Source organism: Ceratotherium simum, chromosome 6 (assembly GCF_057802395.1).
Source record: "Ceratotherium simum simum isolate JZ-2026a chromosome 6, ASM5780239v1, whole genome shotgun sequence".
In the NCBI taxonomy this organism is placed as follows: domain Eukaryota; kingdom Metazoa; phylum Chordata; class Mammalia; order Perissodactyla; family Rhinocerotidae; genus Ceratotherium; species Ceratotherium simum.
Window position 1 is genome coordinate 81,041,483 of NC_141905.1, and position 25,892 is coordinate 81,067,374.

Below are 25,892 nucleotides of genomic sequence, written 5' to 3' on the forward strand. Positions count from 1 at the left end.
AGGCCCTTCAGTCCCAGCTCAGATTCTACTCCACCAGAGACCCGAGGCCCCAGTCTGCTCGCTCTTGCCAGGGCCGAGTGCCCATCGCGCGCTGCGGTCCCCTGGGCTCGGGTCTTTCTCCCTCTTCCGTCCAACCCTGGCGACCCGGTTCCTGCGGCCTGAGGGCACGAGGTCAGCCGTGTCCGCGGCACCACCGCACGGTCCGGTGGGCGCCAGAGGGCACGTCGCAGAGGCCCGGGCCCAGAGCCTCCTCACTCACCGCCCCCACGGCCCCAGGGCCGCTCGCTCACACCCTCAAACCTCCGCCTGGTGAAGCCAAACCGCCAGCCTCCGCCGGACCACCCCGGGGAGAACGTGCGTGCGGAGGGGCGAGGAGCAGAGAGCAAACCCCGACCGCACGGCCGGCCCGCCGCCCCGCTCCCGCCTCCGCACACTGTCCGGGAGGGTCCGGCGTCCACTGCAGAGACGGCGACGGCCGGGAGGAGGTCCTGCAGGTCACGTGGAGCGAGGACACCACACCTACCTGACGACGCACTCTCCTCATCGGACCAGCCTCCCGGGCCGCCCAGCAACCGTTGTCCACACCGCCTGCTGTGTCGACGGGGCCACTCAGAACGACCGCCCCGGCTCCCGCGCGCAGCGCACCGCACTGCGCCTGCGCATAGCTCCAGCGGCAGGACGCTGGGCTGTCAGTGCGCATGCTCCGCCCTTGAGCGCACCCCCGCCGGTTTTGAGGCCGGCCGGCACGCGCATGCTCTCGGGTAGCTGGTTCTCTCGCTCATGGAGAGGCCTCGGCTCTTGGGTTTGAAGGCAGAGGAGACGGAAGTTGCTTTGCTTCTTCACCTCCACTCGGCCCCGGCGGAAACTCCAGCGCTGGAAGAGAGGTTCCGGGGCTGGCCTGGGCCGGAGGCGGCAGAATGGAGAGCGGGCCCGAGGACGGGGAACTGAGCCGCCGCCCGACGCTGGCCTCCTCCTGGGATGCCGCCTGCGGAGCCCTGGCCCAGAGCCTCCGTCTCGCCCGGGCTGGTGTCGGCGCCGGGGACTTCGACTGGGAGGAGCTGCTGGCGCCGCCTGCCCCGGGGTGCGCCGGGCCGGGGGACTGGGCGTGCTGCTCGGTGACGGCCACGCTGCCGGGGGAGCCGTGAGGGAGGCGGGGGCCGTGAGGGGACAGGGCCCGGGCCCGGCGTCCGCCCGGGAGCGGAGCCGGTGACGGGTGTGTGCGGGGGCGAGGGCAGGCCCGGCGGCCGCAGGGCGGGGGCGCGTCCGCGGGCGGCGGGGCGACCTGCGAGCGCGGCGTCTCGCCGTCCGCCCGGTGCCGGCCGCTCCGCCCGCGGGCCGTCGGGCCGGAGTCCGCCGCTCCTGCCGAAGCTGCCGGACGGAAGCCCCGTGGCGACCGGACGGGCGCGGAAAGACGACGGCTGTCGGGAAGCTCCGTCGGCGTAGCCTCGCACAAGATGCTCTTGTCTTGGCGTGTCTTCTGCTCCCCGCCCGGTGCGCGCTAGGTGCCCGCGGGTTGTAGTGGCGTGAGAGGTGACTAGGGGGTCGAGTGGGACGCCGAGGTCAGGAGGAGGCGCAGGGGGCCGGTGTGGGAGCGCCCGCTTCCCGGGGCCGGTGCTGAGCGTGTGTCGGGGGCTCGGGGAGCTGCGCGGGCCTCACAGGCGGCGGCCGGGGCGCGGGTTGTGAGCGGGTCCAGAGCACCGTCCTGTGTGATGTTTGGGACCATTTTCCTTTCAGCCGAGGTCTGGTGATCTTGAGGAGCAGCCTGAACGGCCGAGATGAAAAGCCCTGCTTCCTTTACCTGAGATGCGACCCCGGCGGAGGGGAAGAAATCGTTTCTGTGGGCGTGTTGAGTTCGGCGAGAAACATGGAAGTGTACTCAGGAGACGAGTACTGGGGAACCGGTCGGGGCGAGCATGTCTGCAGTGTTCGGGATGACAGGTTTGCGCCCTATCGTCGTCGCGTGGATCGTCCTTCTGAGGGAGTGTTGTCATCTTCCTCGGCTTTTGCAGTGTTTCTTGATGCTCTGACATCGGGTCGGCCATCGGGGGAGAGAAGATAAAAACATACCCGTAGGAATAGAACTTTAGGGATCTTCGAGACAGTCTGGATCAGCTTTCTCGTTTTTATAAACGTGGAGATCTAGAGCTAATAGAGGGAAGGTGACCACGCAGAGGGTGCTGCTGGTGAGGCAGACTGTTGGGCTGGAGAATGCAGTCGTTATTTCCGCTTCTTGGCTCTCTCCAGGAACTCGCAAAGGTCTGTTTTCCCGAAAGTTAATTTGGCAATCAGTCTGGAACTTGGAAAACTTTTTTTTTGGAAGAAGCCCATCACTAATGGTGCTCGGGCCCAAGACTGTGCCGCCCCAACATGTTTAATCCGTAGTTCAACCCGTTATAGTTTGATTTTTCCCTAGGCTCTAATACATACTACCCTAGTCTATCCTTAATGTAACTCAAAATATGGACTATTTTATATATTGTGCATTTTGAAAATAATAGCTTTGTTTATTAAGGTTTACTGTATGTTCTGTGCCCCATAGTTTTATGTAATCTCAGTTCTTTCACACAGGTAGAAACTAGTGCTTGTAACCTGGTCACTTGAGTAGCGATCCCCCAACTGTTTGTCCCTTACCAGACAAATTGAATCTCAGGATTTAAGTAATGATCAAGAAACAATTCATTTTTAAGTGTCACTATTAAAAATGATGATCAAAGTAAAAATAATTTAAATTCTATTTTATTTTTAGTGAACATGAAATTATTCTCTACAAAAAATATTTAAAATTGGAGTCCTCCACTCATGCTTGTAAAATAAAGGTAAGTCATTACTAAATTTTAACTAATTTGACAACTGTAAATGTTTTTGTATGATTTGTACTTATTTTCTGTTGGTTTAGTAATACAGTTAATCCAACTTAGTTCCTGGTTATCTTTATATAAAACTGTGGTGTCAAGACAACCACAAGCAGTGTTGGCTTCAGTATATCAAGAAAGATGGAAGGGAATGAGAAAAGTTATAGAGAAGAGCATCTAAAAGTTAAAGGGATTTGGACTGGTGTCTTGAGTATGAAAAATATCACAGAAGTGAACTTTAGTGATGTCATTAGAGTCTAGGGAAAGAGTACTGGGCTGGAAGTCATATGCCCAGAATATTAATTCTGTCTTTGTTGCCTACTAGCTGAGTGACCTGGGGCAAATCTCTTTATCTCTTTGGATCTACCTCATGGATAAATTAGAGAGCTAAAAAAAATAAATCCTTGCTATGTACATGAATCATCATTCCTATAGCCACAAAGTGGAAACAACCCAAATATCCATCATCTAATGAATGGATAAACAAAATATGGTATACCCATACAATGGAGAAGTGTTCAGTCATAAAAACAGTGAATTATTGATCCATAACTACAAACATGGATGAACCTTGAAAACATTATACTACATGAAAGAAGTTGGTCACAAAGAACCACATGTTGTATGATACTATATATATATGAAAGGCCCAAAATAGGCAAATCTACAGAGACTGAAAGGAGATTAGTTATTATCTAGGGATGGGGGGTAGGGGGGAAGAAGGGGAGTGACTGCCAATGGGTTCAGGGTTGCTTTTTGAGGGTAATGTTCTAAAATCGTGGTGATGGTTACACAACTCTGTGAATATACTAAAATCCACTGAATTGTACACTTTAAATGGGTTGATTGTTTGTCATGTGAATTATATCTCAATAAAGCTGTTTTTAAAAAATTTTTTAAAAGGAAATAAATCCTTATAATCTTGTTATCTCCACATTACTTCATACAGGGTTATGAGACTTGAGAATAAGAAAAAAATAAGTGATTTTCACAGTAGGCAGGTAGCAAATTTACAGAACTGATTATTCCAAGATGTTGTTTTAGATGGTATATGTTAATAACTTCCAAATTTATTTAAATAGAGTGGTTCATTCATTCAACATGAAATATTCATTCAAAAAAATATTTGGGTGCCTACTGATGCTAGATACTCTACTAGGCATGTAGCAATTAGCAGTAATATAATAAACTGGAGTGACTGCCCTCATGTTGCTGACATTCTAGTGGGCGAGACAGACAATAAGCCAACTCACTGAGTAAAATAAGTACCATATTCAATGATGAGAAAGGCTATGGGGATTAAAAAGCAGAAAGGGGATAGTAGGGAGATTAGGAGGTAAGTGTATAAATTTAATGGGGAGGTTCCTTAGTTGTTGAGGACAGTCACCCCTTTGCTGCCACACTCAGAGTTCTTGGATCATAGGTCTGGTTTGACCTGTGTCTTCATGTTATATATGGTTCTGTTTGTGTCTCTGAAGGTGTTTTTTATAACTGTTCTGTGGAAGTACATGGGGGAGTGCAAAGGGTTGTTTCGTTGAGAGAAATCTTAGGCCTACTAAAGCTTGTTCTGGGACAACAGTATATGAAAAGTTAAAAATAAGAGTTACCGATGCATATTTTTTGAGCACTTACTCAGTGGTGGTATTGGGAATTTTAACACATAATCCTCCAACAACCGTGTGAAATCATTGTTATTACCCTCCCTCATTTTATTCCTGACTGAGATTTTGGTCTTTGCCCAGGGTCGCACAGGCTCTAAGTAGCAGAGTCATCACTGAACCCAGGTCTGTCTGATTCTAAATTCTGTTCCCTTTCCACTTTGCTACTCTGTTGTCTGTATCACACATGAAATGTCTTTTGGTTCAGAAATATGGATGAAATGAGGCAACATAAAGCATTGGACCAGACAATGCTTTAAAAGCCAGAAGAGCTAGGTTCCAAGCTTGACTTTTACTAATTCGGTAATCCTTTCACAAGTTAGAAAATCACCCCTCACCTCATCTTTTTTATCTGTGAACAAACAGGTTATGTTAGATCATGTTGAACTTCTTTTATAATTCTAAATTCTAAAAGGCTCACTTATATTTAGTATTTTAGGAAATACTTTGAAAGGGCTTCTGAACAGCCTTATTTTGTATTAAATAATATTATAGCTAGCTGTGGTGTGTTAAGGTCTTAGATTGGTATAGTTTATTTTTATTCCTTAAATTAAGTAAATGAAACTTTATTTTAGCCCCTTTTGTATATTCTGCATATTTTTTCAGTTTGAAAATAACATTTTTTTTAGGATAAATAGTTCTTCTGAGCCTCATAATAAATGGAAGTGCTGACCATTACAATTTTAGGAAAAACTTAAAAATGAAAATGTATTTAAAGTTTATATTTGCTTTCCTGAGTGCTTCACTATTCCTAGTTTATACAAAAAAGTGACCTTAAATAGTGATTATTGTTTAATATTATTATTTTCTGGAACTTTTTGTTTTATCATAGTTGCTCTCCTTTGGTGAAAAGCAGCGTGTGTTCATCAGTAAGGTCGTGGTACACCTGAAGCTCGTATCAGCAAATTCTTCAACAAGCTCTCCTGCTCTGGGATCAAGGATAGACCTTGAGAGGGTCCAAACCATCATGGAGTCCATGGGGTCTAAGTTATCACCTGGAGCTCAGCAATTGATGAATATGGTTAGATTTCAGCAGCAGGTAAGTAGAAATGGATTTCTTTTCAGATATCATTAAAAATTTCAAAATGATGGCTTTTTATAAGGATATGTAGTGACTTAAATTTTTTCTTTTAACTTTTACTATTGATTTGACTATTATCTTTATTTAGTTTTGTAAAAATAGCATTTTGTAGACCTACTCTCTTACAAAATATTTTTGTTACAGATCTTCACAATGTCCCATGAATTCACTCACTCATTCATTCAGCAGGTATTTATTAAGCACCTTCTCAGTGAATAAGGCACTGTTTGAACATTTTAGAAAGTTCAAAGATCAATTAGTCTATTGCCTGTCTTTAGGGATCTCTATGGTCTCATTTTATCTAGGCCTTTTAAGAAGAAGTGTGGGATTAGGCAAGTAAATTTGGAGAGGTGCAATTTGAGAGACAGAAAATAGTATGGATTAAATCTTTAATACTAGAAGGAATAGGATATAACTAGTAAATGAGTAGAAGTTCATTTTTCTGGAGTGAAGAAGTGATAGACAAAGTTTAAAGTAGATTGGGGCTGGATCATAGAGGGCTTTGAATGCTATTTTAAAAGTTTGTAGGTGTTTTTGACCTACATTTTAAGAAATTCTAATTCACTGTTATGTGTAAGGTGAATCAGAAGAAAAAGATGAATCAGTAGAAAGGGAGACTACAAGAAGAGCAACTGCATGTTCTTTCCTCATCCAGATGAGAGTTAAAGAGGGTCTAAAATTGGACATAGTAAGATGATGCTGGATTGTGAGATACTGAAACAGTGGAGCCATTAGGACTTGACAACTAAGTTAGTACTGGTATTGCAAGATAAAAATAGAGTCTAACGTGAAATTGCAGTTTTGAAGATGGTGATACCAATAATATACTGTAAATGGAATCCAAGAGAGGAGACTACTTCGGGAAAAAGGAGTTTAATTTTGGGAATATTGAGTTCTAGATGTGAGTAAAACATTACCTGGGATAATGTTGTGAGCATTTGGAAACACAGGATTGAGGATGGTGGAGTGGAAGGGAGGTTTGAGAGATGTACCCCTAGGATGATAAGCAAAGTGGCGAAGGAAGAGACTGCAGCAAGGAAGAAAGATCCTCGGAGAGTAGCTACTTTTGGTGAGAATATAGGGAGAGGAAAAAGGAAGCAGAAGAATGGCAGACAGCCGTGTGATAGAGTAGCAAGAGAAAAGATTTATGTCAGGAGACCTGAATTCAGGTGCTGGTACTGACATTATTAGTTCTGTGTTATTTGGCGTTGCTTCATCTTTTTGAGGATAAATTTCTTCATGTTTACAATCTAAATGATAATACTGCTAAGATCATGGGATTAATGTGAACGTTTAAAAGAAATAGTACAAATAAAAAACTCCTGTAACTTGGTAAGATTTACCAATATTAATTTAGTACAAATAGCATTGAAGCAGTGGGCAGAGATAGGAGAGTTGATGCTGATCGTGGAAACCACGGAAAGGAGATTTTCAAAAAGAACAAGGTACATACTTTTCTTTCTCTGGTACCATTATCTCATCTCATTACCTCAGGAGGTTCCTACCGTTCCTCCTGCTCCACTGCAGTCCATTCTCCATAGGGCAACCAGAATGATCTCAAAGGGTAAATCAAACTTGCCCTTCCCCTGTGTAAAGCCCCCTGTTGCTTCCCATCACACTCAGAATTAATCCAGATTCCTTACCCTGGCATCTAAGATCTGGGTCCTCCTTGCCTTCTCAGCCTCATCTCCTACCACATCTTCTTGGACACCTTGCTCCAGACATTCAGATGTATGTGTTCCTCACATATCCAAATGTGTTCCCACCTCAGGCCCTTTGCACTCTGAACTATTTTCTTTCACCAGAAACTCTTTCCCCAGACCTTAGCGTGACTGGCTTTTTCTTTTTATTCAGATTTCAGCTTAAACGTTATGTCCTTAATGAGACCTTCCCCAATGACCCAGTTTAAAATATTCTTTTCCTCTAAACCTATATCATATTTTCATCAGAGCCTTGACTATTTTTGTTGTTTATGTATTTATCTGTTTATCTCATTAAAATATAAGCTTCATGCAAACAGAGACCTAGTTTGTCTTGTTTATGGCTCCAAATAAGTACACAATATGTATGTCCTTTGGATTATCAACTAAGTACTCCTTGGAGATCTTCAGGGGATCAGTTTGAATAATAATGAGATGGAAACCAAATTTTGAGGAATTAGGTAGTAAAGGGATAGTTGGAATGGGGAGGTATCCCGGGATAAAATGGGTTTGTTTCAGGAATGATAGAGATATGGAGCCTGCCTTGGAATCCTTTGGAATGTTTATAAAGTGCAGATTACTAACCCTCACCAATGACCTGAAACCCAGAGGGTGGGATCCAGGAATCAGTATTTTAAATAGGCATCCCCAGGTGAGTCTTAGGCATAGTATAATTTAAGAACAAATGTTTGAGGGGAATGATCCAGTGGAGATAGAGCTTGAAAATGTAAAAACAAAAAGAAATTATTTTTTTGTGCAAGATTTTGGCAACATTAGAGGAAGTTAATGAATTAAATAAAATCAATTCATGGACTGATTTTTATGTTTTAAAAACTTGACCTTTGAAAAAAAGTGACATGGATAGTAGATTTTTTTTGCCATGTCTTTAAGTTTTTTTGGTTTAATTACAAAAATAGTACATTTTCTTTGCCATGAATTTCAAACAATTCACAAGTGCAGTGAGTAAAGCATAAAAGTGCTTTCTCGACTCTCATCCTATTGTTCAGCTTGGTGTGTATCCTTCTGGAGTTTTGTATGCATATAGAAACACATATGCGTCCTCCCACCCAACACATGTGTTGTAACCTGCTTTCCCCACACACATGCTAAATCATTACATATGGGGACATTTGGGGAACACCCTGGGGAAGAAAGGTGATCCAGTTAAATCTTCTTTTCAACATGCTAATAAAAGACTTCTTCCTAGTGGGGAGGCTGTATTTATGGAATGATTCTTATAGGATATACCTGGTTCTCTAGAATTGCTTATTGTTAACAAACCAGGAATCTATGGAAAGTTTCCCTGGAAAATGTCATGTAAGCTATATAACTATTGAGTATAAAGTAGGGATGTTTCGTGATCAGAACTACTCCTGTGGCAGTGGTGTAACCACACACATTGTTCAGAACCTTCATATATTGGGCCAACCCCGTGGCTTAGCGGTTAAGCACGCACACTCCGCTGCTGGCGGCCCGGGTTCGGATCCCGGGCGCGCACCGAGGCACCGCTTCTCCTGCCATGCTGAGGCTATGTCCCACATACAGCAACTAAAAGGATGTGCAGCTATGACATACAACTATCTACTGGGGCTTTGGGGGGAAAAAAGAGAGAAAGAGAGAGAGAGAGAGAAAGAAAAGAAAAGAAAAGAACCTTCATATGTTAATTTCGGCAGGGCCTGTCCTGAAGGACCTGGGGAGCTGCGTTAGAAGTCCTGGACCTCCCCCTGCTTCACCTGTGCCTTGTGATTACCTGTTGTCTTGAAAGTTTTATTAAAGTTATTTCTTATTTCCTTGTATTTGAAGTTCAGATTTGCTGGCTTTTATTTGTTTTTGCTTTAGCAATTTAGAATAATTAAATAGGAATTCTATATCAAAGTGTCTAACATATAGTTGTCATTTAATGTTATCTGAATGAAAAGATGTGCCCCATTTTTTCAAAGAAAATATATTCAGTTATTCAAGATTTATACTGTTTACTTTTAACACCTTTGAAATAAAAAATATCTTTTTTTCTTGCCTTTTCAAGGTGATACTTATTTGAATTTTTTATAATAAAAAAAGTTAGACAATCTTTTCAGAAATCCTACAAGATGTTCAGAGATAAACACTTAATTTTTCAGAAATCTGGGGGTATATGTAAACATATATGAAATTATTTATCCACATATATAGATAGTTCTTTACATATTCTTGTGTAAGTATATGGACACAATTCTTCATAAGTGCTTTCATGTTCTTTTAGGCTGCTCTATGGTCATTTTCCACATAACGTGACATAGACCCTAAGCAATAAGTATATATAAATTATTTTTTACATATTCCTCTGCCTACTTTTAAAAGTGTTTGACGTGCCTTGCAAGGCAACATAAGACAGCAAAGAAAATTAAGAAATGAATAAAATCAAATTAAAGAAGCAGAAGAATAGCCACCAACACCTAAGGTTGCTTCATCTACTGCACTGCCATATAAACTTACCTGTGAATTTTTTGATGTTTAATACAAAGAGAAAAAAAATTGCCTTAACAACTTTCATTTGAAAAAATAAGACTAATTTTTATAATCAGTGAATTTCTTATAAATAATCAAAATATTAGGATGTATCAGAAAAGAAAAACTCACATAGCAAATACCTTATTTGCATTTGGATTTTTCTAATTAAAATTTCTGCTAAATTAGCTGTCATGTACAATTTTGACATTGATTCCACTGCCAATATGATGGCTGTTTGTGTAGAATTTTCAATTTTCTATCATAAAGTTTTTTTGCAGTATTATACCACTACCAAAAATAATTGAGCTTTGCCGTTGAGTAGAGCTCCTTTCCGCCAAAGGAGAGTTGTCTGATTTTAAAATTTTATAAATGTATATAGTTCTGGGAATACTGTTAAGTTTATTCAAAATTTGCGTTCAATAGAAGAAGATAACATTTCTTTATAAAGAGCATTCCTCCAAAGTGCAGTTCAGTGAAAGAAGTTCCATGGGAACTCGCCCACTCCCACCCCACCAACTTCCCTGGCTCTCATTGTTCCCCTTTCCTGCTTCATTTTTCCCTACAGTAATTATCACAGTCTCCATCCACATGATATATTGTCTGTCTGTCTTTGTTGTCTGTCTCACCCTGCTGTCTTAGAATATAAGGTCCACAGCAGTTTTCACTTGTTTTGTTCACTGTCTTATTTCCAGTGCCTGAAACAGTGCCTGGCACAAAGTAGATTTCTGGTAAATATTTATTGAATGAGTGAATTTTGGTATGGTTTAATCCAAGAATCGTTTTTTAGAATATCTAGAATATGTATGGACTGAGTTTCTTCAGCTAATCTCGTATAATACTTTCCTCAATCTCTCTCACTAGGTATTGAGCAACAATAAGTATGAGATGATATCCTCTGTTAAGAACCTCTAGTAGAATTCTATGTTTTGAATTTAGGATAGAGCCATATAACTTAACAGTTAGCTAGACCAGATAGAGGTAGTGTTGCTTTTCTCTTGTGGAAAAATTGAGGAGCATAGCAAGAACATGCCCCTCTATAGGAGACAGTGTAACCTCCTCTCAAAAGTGAGCCAGAGTCTTCTCAGAAAATATAGCATAGCCAGTTGAGTTGAGGCCACAAAACATAATCTATTATCCTACAAATTATTAAAGTGTACATAGCCAAAAGGTAGCTCATTTTAGTCAATGAAAACATCACATATGTGCCCATAGAATATCGAACTTTAGGTATGTAACTGGTGTATCTTGCATGAAAACCTAGTTGCAAAAAATATCCTTAGGTTGGCTTACCATATGTGCAAGTTGACAAATGATATTTAATTCTATGAAAATTATCAATTATTGTGACTCAGTTGAGAGTACTGCATTTTATTATCATAAATTAAGAAGGTCCTTTGTAGTGCAAACATTAAAGTATGTTAGTGCAATTTTACAAAGTATGCTAGTATTTATTTTAATATTTTCTTTTTTTTTTTTTTTATGAGGAAGATCAGCCCTGAGCTAACATCCATGCCAGTCCTCCTCTTTTTGCTGAGGAAGACTGGCCCTGAGCTAACATCTGTGCCCATCTTCCTCCACTTTTTTTTTTTAACGGGATGCCGCCACAGCCTGGCCTGACAAGCCATGCATCAGTGCGCACCCGGGATCCGAACCTGGGCCGCCAGCAGCAGAGCGCGCGCACTTAACCGCTACGCCACGGGGCCAGCCCCTTAATATTTTCTTTAGGAAAAAATACAGTGACATGATTAAAGCCTTGACTCTGGAATTAGGTGACTTGGGTTCATGTCCTGGTTCTGCCACTTACCAGTTGTGTTACCTTGGCCAAGTTGCCAACTTAGTATTGGGATAGTCATTGTACCCTGCTTTATACAAATGTTTTGAGGATCGAATGAATGTGCATTGCCTAACTCTAAATTACTCCAAAAGTTAGCTGTCATTATTGTTAATATTACTAGTAACATTTTGTTAATATTACTAGTAACATTTACTTATTTACCTTGCTTAGAATTGTATTCCCATTGGAGATCAGCTTCAGTTGGTTTTGGGAAATACTGGATACAAGCATATCATTGACCTACAATCATCATCTACCTCAGGAGCCTGTGGCAAGTCATCCTCCACACCTTTTCCTTTTAGAACTGGATCGACATCTGGAAACATGACTAAAAACTTGAAAGCTTACATTACTAAAAGTACGCAGCCACCTGGTGGAGGAAATATTACAAACCTCAAAGAGTGTAAAATTGTGCCACAAAACCATTCTCTTCTTGAGAATGATTTTAAGGATGCAGTATCTTCTTTCCTATCAAAGAAAGCAAGTGACAGCTCAAGTATACCTAACTCTGAGTTGCTGCCTTTTCTCCAGAATTTATGTAGTCAAGTTAACTATCTCCGTGTGGGACCTAACACCAAGTGTCCGGAAAACATCACCAAGCCCAGTGAAGGCATTGTTGGTGTTGCGTAAGTATTTATTTTAGGAAGATGTGGTTTAGATCTGGTAGGTGGGGGAATCAGCTGGAGGAAAACAGATTTGTCTCAGTAACTACTGCCTGAAAATATTTCCAGAAATAATTTTAGGAGCTTTAACATTTTACCATTAACACACTTACAGGAAATAAAGCAGTGGATTGCTTTAAAATAAGTGCCTAAAACTGGTGGTTGAGCACTTGTCAAGCATCAGATAAGGGTTGGCGTAGCAAGTTGTCTGAATGGAGAGGGGCTGTAGGAACCATTATATGTACATTTTTTGACTGATTATACTCAATGAACCATCATAACAGATTTTCTTTCTAGATCATGTTTGACCCAGGCTACTTTTGGAGTTATCAAAACATTTTAAGCTCGTAATTATTTATAGAGCACAGGCCCTTATTCTCTGATCTCATAATTCCCATTTTTTGGCAATCCTGGTTTGATTGAGGGGTAAGCATTTAGTATCTTGCCCATCCTTTATATAGATGCAGTGTGTCAAAGTATTACACTAGACTGGAATTCAGAACTCCAGTCATAGTCCTGGCTTAACTATCTTGCCTTACTGTTTAAATCTTTCAGTTTAGACTTTTTTCACGTGTAAAATAAGGTAGATGTACTGGTTGAAATTTTCTTAAGGTCTCCAATAGCATTGAAATTTGAGGAGTTTAATAAGTTATTGAAAAAAGTGATTCTTATTTGGTAAGGATATGGAAACATAACATTAGTCTTCAATTGTTGATAGTCTACATCAGTGTTAACTAGTTGGTATGTGATATGGCAAAAAAAAAGAAAAGCAGAAAAAATTAAACATGGGCCGACCCGGTGGCGCAAGCAGTTAAGTGTGCGCGCTCTGCTGCAGCGGCCCGGGGTTCGCCGGTTCAGATCCCGGGCGCGCACCGACGCACTACTTGGCAAGCCATGCTGTGGCGGTGTCCCATATAAAGTGGAGGAAGACGGGAATGGATGGTAGCCCAGGGCCGGTCTTCCTCAGCAAAAAGAGGAGGATTGCCAGAGGTTAGCTCAGGGCTGATCTTCCTCACAAAAAAAAAATAAAACAGAGATTTAAAAAGTGCTTCTGGGTCCAGCTGAGATGGAATGTCCCCATTCCTCTCAGATCCTCTTTACAAATAAAAATCCCTGGACATAATACAACAGACATACAAAGACTATAAAAAGTGGAAGGAAGTCAGGCTGCGTAGGGACTGTGAGGCAGTGTGCCTTAATTCCTAGTTATCTGAGAGTTTCATCATATATTGGTGTTGGATTTTCTCAAATATTTTTTGTGTCTATTTATATGATCATATGAATTTTCTTCTATAGCCTGTTGATACGGTGAATTACATTAATTTTCAAAAACCAAACCAGCCTTGCATACCTAGAATAAATCCCCCTTGTTTGTGGGGTATAATTCTTTTCTATACATGGCTGGATTTGATTTGCTAGTATTCTGTTGAGTATTTTTGCATCTAATTCATGAGAGATATTGGTCTGTATTTTTCTTTTTCTTATACTGTCTTTGGTTTTATATCGGGGTAATGCTGGCTTCATAAAATGAGTTCTACATTTTAGAAGAGATTATGTAAAATTGGTGTTATCTCTTCTTAAAATGTTTGGTCGATTTCTCTGATGAAACCTCCTGGGGCTGAGTGTTTCTTGGGAACTTTTTAATTATGAATTCAATGTCTAACATAGTTAAGTTGTCAGTTCTCCCCATTGATAGGCAGGCTTAATGTAATGCATATTGAAATCCCACCATGATTTTTTGTAGACGTAGACAAGATTATTTTTAAAATTGTATGAAAAGGCAAAAGGGCGGGGCCAGCCCAGTGGCGTAGCGGTTAAGTTCACTCATTCTGCTTTGGCGACCCGGGGTTTGCTGGTTCGGATCCTGGGCATGGACCTACTCACTGCTCATCAAGCCGTGCTGATGCGGCTCCCACATAGAAGAACTAGAAGGACCTACAATTATGATAAACAACTATGTACTGGGGCTTTGGAGAGAAAAAAAAAGAGAAAAAGAGGAAGATTGGCAACAGATGTTGGCTCAGGGCCAATCTTCCTCAAAAAAAAAAATTATGTGAAAAGGCAAAAGAGGTAGAGTAGCTAAAAACCTTTGAAAAAGAAGAATAAAGTGGGAGGAATCACTGTTCCCAATGTCAAGTCTTAGATGGTGAGAATATTCAAGACTGTAGTATTGGCAGAGGGATAGATATGCAGATCCATGGAACACAGTAGAGGGCCCAGAATAGCCCCACACAAATATGGCAACTGATTTTTGACAAAGGCACAACAGAAATTCAGTGGAGGAGGATAGTCTTTTAACACCTGGTGCTGGAGCAATTGGCTGTCTAAAGGGCAGAAAGTGAACCGTGACCTAAACCTCATACCTTATACAAAGATTAACTCAAAATGGATCATGGACTTACATATAAAACATAAAGCTATAAAACTTCTCTAATAATATATGGGAGAAAATCTTAGAGACCTAAGACTAGGAAAAGACTTCTTAGATGTGACACAAAAAGCAGGATAATAGAAAATTTGATATATTGGTCAAAAGTTAAAACTTTAGCCCTGTGAAAGACCCTGTTAAGAGGATTAAAATACACATTACAAAGTGGGGGAAAATATTGCCAATTACAGATCCAACAAATGACTTTAATTAAAATATAAGAGGAATTCTCAAAACTCAAGATTAAAAAAAACCGAATTAGAACTTGTGCAAAAGACATAAAGAGACATTTTGCCAGAGAGGATATACAAATAGCAAGTAAGCACATGCAGAGATGATCAACAGTGACTTTACAGCTATTAGGGAAATGCATATTAAAACCACAAAATACCACTATGCAGTTATTTGAATGGCTAAAATAAAATGCTTAAAAAATAGTAATAATACCAAATGCTGAAGAGGATATGGAGAAAGTGGATGTGTCATACATTGCTGGTGGGAATGTAAAATGGTATAGCCACTCTAAAAAATGTTTTGGCAGTTTCTTGAAAACTAAACGGTTACCATGTGACCCAGGAATCACACTCCTGGGCATTTATCCCAGAGAAATGAAAACTTACATCCACACAAAAACCTGTACACAGTTGTTCACAGAAGCTTTATTTGTATGTAATAGCCAAAAACTGGAACAACCAAAATGTCTTAAAATAGATGAATGGTTAAATAAACTGGTATATCCGTATCGTGGGATGCTAATCAACAATAAAAAGGAACAAACTGTTGATACACATAACAACTTGGTGACTCTCAAGGGCATCATGCTGAGTGACAAACGAGGTCACATACTCTGTGATTCCATTTGTATAACATTCTCAACATAAAATTATAGAGATGGAGACTGTATTAGTGGTTGCCAGGCATTAGGGATGGAGGGCATTAGGAGAATGGATGTGACAATAAAGGGTAGCAGGAGGGAGACCTTTGTAGTTAAGGAATAGTTCTGCATCTTGATTATGGTGACATTTACATAATGTGTATACATGTGATAAAATGGCACACACACATACCATACTAGCATCAATTTATTGGTTTTGATATTATACCATAGTTAGATAAGATGAGACCGTTGGGACAATTTGGTGAAGGGTACTGGGGAACTCAGGTATCTTTACAACTTCCTGTGAATCTATAATTGGTTGAAAATAAAGAGTTTTTTTTTTAAAAAACACCTCTTTCATATATTCTAGAGTAGTGGTTCTCAAACTTTTTGGTCTTTACACTCTTAAAAATAACTGAAGACTCTAAAGAACCTTTATGTAAGCTATAGAAAAATATTTATTTGTCAAAAAATAACAATAGAGCCAGCCCTGATGGCCTAGCCATTAAAGTTTGGCACGCTCTGCTTTGGCGGCCTGGGTTTGGTTCCCCGGCGCAGAACCACACCGCCATCTGTCAGTAGCCATGCTGTGGTGATGGCTCACATAGAAAAACTAGAAGGACTTACAACTATGTACTGGGGCTTTAGGGAGGAAAAAAGAAAGAGAGGGGAAGACTGGCAACAGATGTTAGCTTGAAGCGAATCTTTCCCAGCAAAAAAAATAAATGACAACAATAAACCCATTATATAGTAAAATGACAATTTTTATGAAAATATATATTTTCTAAAAAAAAAGTTTAGTGAGAATGGTATTGTTTTAAATTTATGCAAATCTATATTAGCTTTTGGTTGCATTCTCATATATGTTGCATTATAGTGTATATAATCAATAGCTAGAAATACCACAGTAGAAGTACTTGAGAACAAATGGAGTTAATCTCTGAAAAAGTACTTATTTACACCCTAAACCGAATACCTTGGGAAATTCTAGGAAACAAGAATACACAGCCACACATTCTGTTAGTCATCAAAGCAATGACATTACACGTTGTGTAGCCTCTGGAAAATATCACTGTACATTCATGAGAACATGAGTACGAAAAGTTCAAATAACATCTTGATGTTATTATAAAAATACTTTTGACCTCATAGAACTCCTGAAAATGTCGTGGAGATCCCAGAGATTTGTGGACCACACTCTGAAATTCACTAATGTTCATTCATTGTGAGCTTTAGAAACTGGCATGCTTTTCATTATTTTTACTTTAATTTGCCCATTCCAGTTACATTCATTTTTAAATGTTTTTATAGTAGATTAGAAAAGAATCTTTCAGTACTTTAGTAAAGTTATGTGGATGAAAAAAGACAAGACTGTTTAAATTGTAGAGTTGCTTGGGGAAGTACTTGGAAGACATACATGGAGACCTTAAAAAAGTTTGGCAGGATTAGTTTTGATTTGGAGCTCAAAATCAAAAAGACCCTTTCTAAAAGGCTTGTTCTTTGAGGGTAGAGATTCTGTCATCTTCATTTTTATATTCTCATTTCAATTGTATGCTTAAATGTTTCAAGACTTAAAGAAGAATGCTTTGGGCATTCAGGATAGTGGGCACCTGTTATATATGTATTTTAGAACCTAGAAATACGTCATAAGGAGACAGAGCACAGTTGTGGAGACACATGTCAGCAATGTCTGTTGGCTGCTTGTTGTAGTATAGTTTGGTTGTTTTGGGTATAATATTAGAGATAATCATTACATTATTATTTTTAAATTTATTTTTAGAATGAAAGAACAACCTGTTTGCTCCTACTTGGAGAAGGTTCTTTCTAAAAATATGGAACTGATGGAAAAGAAACTTATGGACTACATCGATCAGCAAATGTATAAACTCCAGGAGCACATAGATAATAAGATTGCCTTGTTAATGGACTTGCTGCAAAATCCCAACTCCCCACCCACTGGGATGCCTCTAAGACATTATGACTCTGGAGAAAGACTTTCAAATGGAGAAAGATAAGTGCTCAACATGTACCGTGTACTACAGATATTTATTACATATTTATTACAAAGCCAAAACCCCAGAAAAGTTTATGAAAAGCAAGTATTTAATGTCGTTTGAAGGATCACCATTTACTTACATAAAATGACCTCTGTGTTCATTTTCACTGCACTTATTGTTGTAACCTAGTACTGTACACTAAGAGTTAACATGACACGGTCATAAATTATTTTAGTTTGCAATATTGTTCACTCTTACAGAAATTTATGTATACTTCTGGGTTAAGTGTTTAAAATTTTTGAGTTTCTAATGCAATTCATTAGTTTGTATTATATGTGTGTTTGAAGTACTGTTTTAATTTATACAGAGACTGTTTTAGGGGTATAAAAAAATGCTCAGAGTGTGTGTTTGATTCTTTTTCTTTTTCTAATTGATTGTTCTTGGAAAACTGGGTACTTAAGACTTGCAGCCTTTAATTTCAGATCACCAAATCACATTTTATATCATTGATTTTGGATAAAAAAAATTAGATGTTATGTTTGGCATGTGTAAAATCAGTTTACATTGAGGCCGCTAATTTTATGTTCTGTCGCATTGTAGCTGGAGATAGGAAAGTAAAAATCAGAACTGGCCAATTCCTTGTTAGGATTATTACTTCAGATTTAGTGTTTGATGTAAAATGAGAGAAGTCATCTTATTTTATCTCAGTAAACCCAGAAAGTATAAGGAACTCCTTTTCTGAGCTGATACAGGTTCTTTTTTCTAGAGCCCTCTCTGGTTTGTTTAAAGTGTGAGGTGCTGTGGTTCTGCATTGAAGGATTAAGGCATATGAGTCAAGGAGAGTGCAGTTCTCTCTGGCAGACTTAATTTTCAGAAATTATAACTATTGTATATGTGTTGAAGGGGAATATATTTGCATCTAAAAAATAAATACATCCACTCTGGAAACTACTTGTCTTAAATAAATAGAAATATTTTCTTTTCATCTAATATTCATTTAAGATGAAAAAGGATGTTTTATCCTCAATATTTTGGCGAATTTTGTTCTTTAAAGTGAGAATTAATGTAATGTTTGTTCCTTTATGAATCACTCTGACCTCAGTGACATGAGGACCTGTATATGACTTTATCAGGCTTTTCCTAATTTATTCCTAACATGTAACATTTCTTTCAGCACTCAGGAGAAATGTGTCTCACTTAAAGCTGAACCCTTTCTCTAATACAGCTTCAGAGAGTTGTGGTCTGTTCTTTGATTCCCAAATTGCCTCAATATAGTTATAACCAGAACATGTACGCTATGTTTTACAAAATGACTAAAATAAATACAATGTTCATGATTATAGTACTAGAAATAATGCAGATGAGCTTTAATTCCTGATCTTCCATTTCTTAATTTTTCTGTTAATGAAGACCTAAATTACATTTTATATACATTAGAAATTCATAGGTATTGATTTCCTTATATTTAGAAATTGCTATACATATATATGTGATTATATGTAATTGCTTTATTAAAATTAGTATTTGCTAAGAAAATAATGCCTGAATTTGCTCAAACAGGAGAAGCAGACCACAGTACTTACTAAATCTCTATCAAGTGTCTTTTTTTCTTGTAACTTTTCTCCACTTGTATGTGCCACACCCAATAAGCCAAGTCTGGGAAATCAGGGCTAGCAAATGCACCTTCAGAGGTGTTGAGGTACCCACTGCAGTTTGAAGTAGCTGCAAGAGATGTGTGGGTGATCAAGAAATTAAATAAGATACAGGTTATGAGTTTTAATTTCCACATCATCTCTCCTTTGAGTGTTATTCCATCTCCCTCTTTTCCATGGGTGGCATATTAAGGTTTTCATCCCTCTTTCATCACTGGATATTCAGTCTTTTTAGTGCAGGGCAGAGAGTGAGTTTACATGCTGCTGCCACATGACTCATCTTCAAGTGTGGCTTCAAGGGGCTGGCCCGGTGGCACAAACGGTTAAGTGCGCGCGCTCTGCTGCTGCGGCCCGGGGTTCGCCAGTTTGGATCCTGGGCGCGCACCGGTAAAGTGGTTTTGATTGGCTAAAGCAGAGGCTGCATGTCAGGTAGTGGCTAGAGGTAAGGCTTGAAAAGGTGCCCTGGGTCTGGCTTGGGAAAACCTTGACTGCTCCACTCTGGAGATTTTTAGCACCAAGGAATCAGTGGTTTAAGCAGGAGAGTGACATGATCATCTCTGGGCCTTGGAAAGAAAACCAGAGTAGAGCTTTCCTCATGAACCCATTCACAGATCTGCTTGGCACCCTGCTTTGGGTTGCAGTGGAATCTAGGTGCTGTGAATGCAGAACTATGTAAAATCTCATTGCCTGACAAATTACATCAGTGTTTCTCATCACTTGCTCTCCAGTCTTTGTCAGAAGCACCTGGTGAACTTGTTAAACATGAAGGTTCTACAGCCCCAACGCAGATCTAATGATTCAGACCAGAGGGAGGAGTGATCCCTGAATGGGCATTTCATAACATCTCAGGGTTGTTATTATTAAATAGGCTGAACTTGGAGAGTCTGCCTTGGTCTCTAACACAGTACACCTCAACATGTAGCCATCTGATCAGTCTCATCCATTTGCCTCACCTGGGAGCTGGTTAGAAAGGCATACTCATGGACTCAACCCCAGAACCCATGAATCAGAGTCTGTGGTGGGGCCCAGCAGAGACCCCTTGGTGGAGGTTCCATCAAGAACTTGAATGTTTTCACTTTCACATTTTCCATCTGGATCAAGCCTGTGAACAGAACACACCTGCGGCTGGAGAAAAACCACTAGCAAAGGGGTCAGCTGCTCACATTGGCATCACAGTTTCCAAAGTGGTGACACATCTGTTCTCATCAAAACCTCTCAAACATCAACAACCACCATCACCACCACCACCACTGTCCAACCACACAGCATTCATTATCTCTTCACTTTAGAGACAAAGCAATAGGCTCACGGAGCTGAACTGCTTTGCCAATGACTCTATCAAATAAGTGGGGAAGACAGGCCTGGAACCCAGGACTCCTTTCCTTCTCCCTGCTTCCATCTCTCCTGTTCCCCACACCCATGTGACTATTGGGTGTGGAACCTTCCTATTTGGAATTGATCCACTTTGACATTTGAAATCCAAGGCTGTAGAAAGGTGAAGCAGCTCCTCTTCCATGGCCACCTCTCTCAAGGTAAAGCTCTTTGGCAATTTCCTAGTTGTCCCTTCCTCACATCACACTTCCTCATTCTTAAGGATGGTCCCATGCCCTGCATTGGACAGGGCAGCCCAGGATTATTGTTTTCTACCCATTCTGATATTGTCTCTCCAAATGCCCTCAGAGGACATATTTCCAAGATGGCTTAGAGGAAAACACACAAGGGTAGACAAACCTGAATTCTCCTTCCACCTTAATCACTTGCTGCTGGATAACTTTATTTATTTATTTTTTTCCCCCCAAAGCCCCAGTAGATAGTTGTATGTCATAGCTGCACATCCTTCTAGCTGCTGTATATGGGACGCGGCCTCAGCATGGCCGGAGAAGCGGTGCGTCGGTGCGCGCCCAGGATCCGAACCCTGGGCTGCCAGCAGCGGAGCGCGTGCACCCAACCGCCAAGCCACGAGGCCGGCCCTGTTGGATAACTTTAGACAAATGATTTTACCTTTCTTGACCTCAGCTTTCTCTTCTGTAAAATGGGATATCTCACAGCCTACTTCATTCTCTTATATGAAGTTTATAGTATTTTGAAGATAATGCCCACAGCACAGGTTTGGTATATTAAGATGTCCAGTAAATGTTAAATTTTTCTCCCCCTCTTTCTACTGTTCTGTTCTCTATCTTCTTAAACAGCAAGAATAACATACATGTTTCTTAATATTACTACTATTCGAGTAAATTTGAAAGTCGCTCTTCTATATCCTATCTTAAGTGCTAAAGGGAAGTCACATTCAAAGTCAGTTATACTGAGCAGTGGTTCTCGAGTCTGTTTCAGGAAGCAGCAGCAGCAGCACTACCTGGGAACCTATTTGAAATGCCAGTTCTCAGGCCTCACCTCAGACATACTGAATGAGAATCTCGGGGAGTGGGGCCAGCTGTCGTGTTTCATGAAGCACTCCAGCTCATGTGGATGCATACTCAGTGTCAGAACCGCTAGTCTATGTTTAAAAGCACAGGCTCTGCAGCCAGATTGCATGGGTTCCCTCCCAAAACCGCAATTGACACCCTCCAAAGGCATTCTAGAAAAAAAACTAGACGCCCACAAGACTGTGTCTTTCGCTAATTTTTCCAACTCGTCTCCTGCTGCCACTCTCCCGTTCATGCTTCCCACTCCAGCCACAATGGCCCTTTTATTGTTCCTTGAACACACCAAACCCATTGCAGCTTCAGGATTCTATAGTTAATATTTTCTTGCCTGGAATATACCTCCTCACTTTGCTTCCTGCCTTTTTCCAGGCCTCTGCTGAAATGTCACCTCCTCAGAAAGGCCTTCCCTGACCATCCCAGATAAATACTCCTCCCGTCCCCATCACTTTTGTCAGCTATTTTCACTTTGTTTTTCCTTTAACTTTTCTTTTGTTATAGCTTCCCTCTGTTTGCTGGAATTTTTATATTTTCATTGTTTCAAGAAGATGTGTTATTAATTGTTGAAGACTATTTATAATGGCTCCTTTAAGTCCTTTTTGGATAATTCCAACATTTGATATATCTTCTTGTTGGCATCAATTTGTGGTCTTTTGTCATTCAGGTGTTACTTCTCTGGTTCTTGGTCTAGCACATGACTTTCCATTGAATCCTGGATATTTTGGCTATAATTATGTTAGGAGACTCTAGGAGGTCCTATTTAAATCTTTTATTTTATTAAGTAGTCACCCTGCTTAGGTTTAGCATGCAGGTCCTGGCCTACTTTTGTGGAATGAGGTTCCAATGGCAATTTAATAGTCAGGGACTTTGCAGTGCTATTTTGATCTGCTTAGTTTCTCTGGTGTCACTCGGGCTCCCAGGTCCCTGACAGTGCTGCCTGAAGGAGCAGAAGGAGATTCCCCAGGCTAGAGCCACCTGGTGCATCTAGGTGGGAGAAGGGAATCTCTGGCCCATGGGGACAAAGATGCTTGTTATGGTGGGATCCCCTTTGAGCTGCCAACTGGCCACCCTGCTGTCTCTCAGTGGAGGAGAGGAGTCTTGGAAACAGTGAGGGAACAATGCACTTCCCCTGGCCACTTATTGTCAGTGGGGCTCCCACACCGTCCACCATGCCTCTATTGCTGGGCTGGCCTGGGCTTGTCAGCAGGACCCACATTAAATCAAGGGGGGATGATCCCACTGGAGCCACCTTCTGATGCTATATTCAGAGTTGGAAAACACCACCCTTGGGCCACCTCCTTCTGTCCTGCTGCTGTGTTGCTCATCTAGGCCTGGGTCCCTAACTAGTTTGCTTTCCTCTTTCCAACTTTTAGAGTTCTCCTTTGTTTGACTCTTGTGTTTTTTACAGGGGTTACAATTATGCTTCACAGGGAGGAGCAGGGAGAAACAAATCTAAGCCATCTTGTCTGCACCTGGAGTCTCCTCATGTAATATTACTAGATTGGCTGAGTATAAGTACCTTAAAATCACACACACCTGACTAGAACAAGTACCCTAGTCAATTTTCATTTATGTAACCCTTAACTATAAAGTATAAAAATCTTCCAGTGTCGATGAGCATATGCTTGAATCCTAGTAAATGACTCCATATTATTTTGTTGAGTAGCTAAAGCATAAAGTCTAGCCATTCTTCTATAATTGAACTTTTAAGTAGAAGGGTATTTTAGCCTCCCCACATTACTGTCTTTTTCTTTTATTTTTGAAATTGAAATCTTAAACCTGCTTTTGATTAGCAGTCAAATCCTGAAAATTAATATGAGGGAAAGAAGACTTAAAAAGGTAAAGACTTAGAATTAAGTGATTCAAAATAGTATTTCTACCTCATAGGGGCTAAAATGTACCTACACATGGAACAGAATTCAGAACTCCATGAAAGGTTGCTGGTGTCCAGAGTGTTGATGTCACATGCCTGTGGCAGAGAAGTTGGACCTGGGCAGTGGCCGTGCTTCTAAGGTGAGCTCTTCAGCCTTGGGTCTTAATTCCTCTTAACGGGGATAGTTAGATCCCTCTTTCTCAAATTCCCGGTTTGATAAAATATCCTGTTCCCTAATTTTTTTTTTTTTCTTTGCAGGTGGCCTTCATATGGATCTGGGTGGTTTAACTTTAGTAAGTATACTTAGCAGTTGAATTGCTTGTTTCTTCCATTTTTCACTGTTCCCCAGTTTCAGAGTGTTAGATTAAGCAAATTGCTTATTTCAGACAAATTGGATTTCCTGGGTGGATTTTGGAGGAGAAATGGTACAAAGGCCTATGGTTTCCTAGAGAGACAGAATGAGGGACAAGGGCTCCTATAATCTCCTTAAACCATGAGATGGCAAGACAGTTTTCAGTTGGGAGAATTAAGAGCTCTTTTCCTTAAAACATATCACTCACAAAATGGGTTTGCATATTCTCAGTATTGCACAGTATGACATTTTGAAAAAAGTTATTCCTATAAAATATTTTTAAACTTGATAAACAGCAAGGGGGGTCAATCCTGACTCTATCAGTGAAGATATTTCATGAGACCCAGGTGTTTGGGAATAAAACCATTTGCTCAAGTGCAGGCCTGTTTTTTACTTACAGTTGCATATTACTGCCTGTGAAAGGGAAAAGATTCTTCCCAATTTCTCTCCCAATTTCCTTCTCTCTGGACTTTGCATTTCAGTCCCTTTTAACACATCCTGGGCCAGCTTACGATCCTAGGCTTTTCTGGAAAGATTCATTCATGTTTTATGCACATAGGGCTCTGTGGTTTGGGGTTCATTCTTCCTCCACTTAAGGAAGCATATTGAGGGTGCTGGGTGGCTGTGTGGGGAGGGAAGCCACATTCACCGCTTGCCTGTACTTCTCTGCCCAGGTGGGTGTAAGATGTTTGACCTCAAGATTATGGTTGCCATTGGTGGCGGCTTACTGATCACCGCGTTTGTGCTGATGGGTGTTGTCATCTATCTTTGCTGCAAAGTGGCCAACACATTGAAGTGAGTGATGTGGGTAAGAGTGAATAAGAACCCCCCTCAAACGGGATTCCTGGGGCTCTCTACTTGAGCAGGGTCATTCCTTGGCCTGTGGCCACACCCTGGGTGAGGTCAGGAACAGCAGGCGGGTTTGAAAAGGCAAAGGCAGGTGAGTGTAGAATCTTGGCTTCTTCCCCTTCTGGCCTGGGGCTGTGAGCTCATAAGTAGAATGTTCTCAGCTGGCAGCAGTGTGTCAGCACTGCTTTGCTGTCACTTGACTTGGTTGAGTTTACCCTCAGCTGGTTACATCAGCATACTGGCTGGGCCCTCTCTCTGTCCCAGGCACTGCAGACTGAAGACTGCGGGGGAGGCTGTGTATGAGGCTCTGCCTCGCGTTCACTCAGAGGTTGGGCTGAACTGATCTCCCCTTGCCTGAGCTGGGGAGCTCTCAGGGTGCTCTCTCATTCATTGCCATGGCCTTGGGGACAGTGAGGGGGACCTACAGGACTATGGGGAAGCTGAGCCGTGTGAAGAGCCTGGGTAACATTTCACAAGGGAGTATAGATCAAATAAGAGATAATTAAATTTGGGGGAGAGGAACCTTCAAATATGGGAGAGATTAGTTGTCAGAAGCAGTGATGTTCCCATTCTGGGGAAGTTAAGCCTGTGAGCTAGAAGGTAAATCTCAAGATCTGGGGGACAGCCGACTGTGGCACCTTCTCTGTCATGCTCTGCACTTGGCGGGCCTGCCGCCATCAGCTGGGTGATCACCCTTGCAATTCACTCTCCCTCATTTGCTATAACCTGCTTTTACGTTGCTAGCAATATTAGGAGAGGAAGGGATTGGATAGGATTTAGGACGGAGGCAGAGAGGTTTAATTTCAGGCTGGTGTTATGTGTTTGATTGGCTCCAGCCCTAAACTTCCCAGATACCCCTGACAATTGTAACAAATGGACTGAGAAGAAAAATTCTAATCCCATTTGTGTGTGTATGTCTTTTCTCAAGAGCCCCAAAGGTACCTGCTTGTTTGGCCTTAAAAAATAATCCAGCCATGCTCACCCAGGACAAGCTCGCTACAGCCACTGCCATCGCCACTGGGTCTTGTCCCAACCTCCAATGCTGTGACGAATGTAGCTTGTATGCCGACTTTGATCCCGTGCCACCGTGCTTCTGTGACGTAAACGAGGGACTCTGACTTGGGTAGGCACAGACATCTTCATGAGCAATATTTCTTTCTTAGTACA

At 41.2% G+C, this 25,892-nt stretch overlaps 1 protein-coding gene across 2 annotated transcripts; it reads left to right on the top strand.

The window, feature by feature from the left end:
- The first annotated feature begins 624 nt into the window (after positions 1-624).
- Positions 625-18,527, top strand: LOC101405971 (ATPase PAAT-like). 2 transcript variants are annotated; one of them, XM_087432758.1, is made up of 7 exons: positions 625-1,081; positions 1,735-1,938; positions 2,747-2,816; positions 5,343-5,549; positions 5,736-5,780; positions 11,787-12,241; positions 17,363-18,527. In XM_087432758.1, the coding sequence occupies exons 1-7, from the start codon at positions 918-920 to the stop codon at positions 17,595-17,597; spliced, it is 1,380 nt and encodes a 459-aa protein (XP_087288884.1). In that variant the 5' UTR covers positions 625-917; the 3' UTR covers positions 17,598-18,527. The 2 variants fall into 2 exon arrangements, with proteins under 2 accessions (XP_087288884.1, XP_004438957.2); XM_004438900.3 differs by lacking the exon at positions 5,736-5,780 and having other exon boundaries at positions 631-1,081.
- The last annotated feature ends 7,365 nt before the right edge of the window (positions 18,528-25,892 follow it).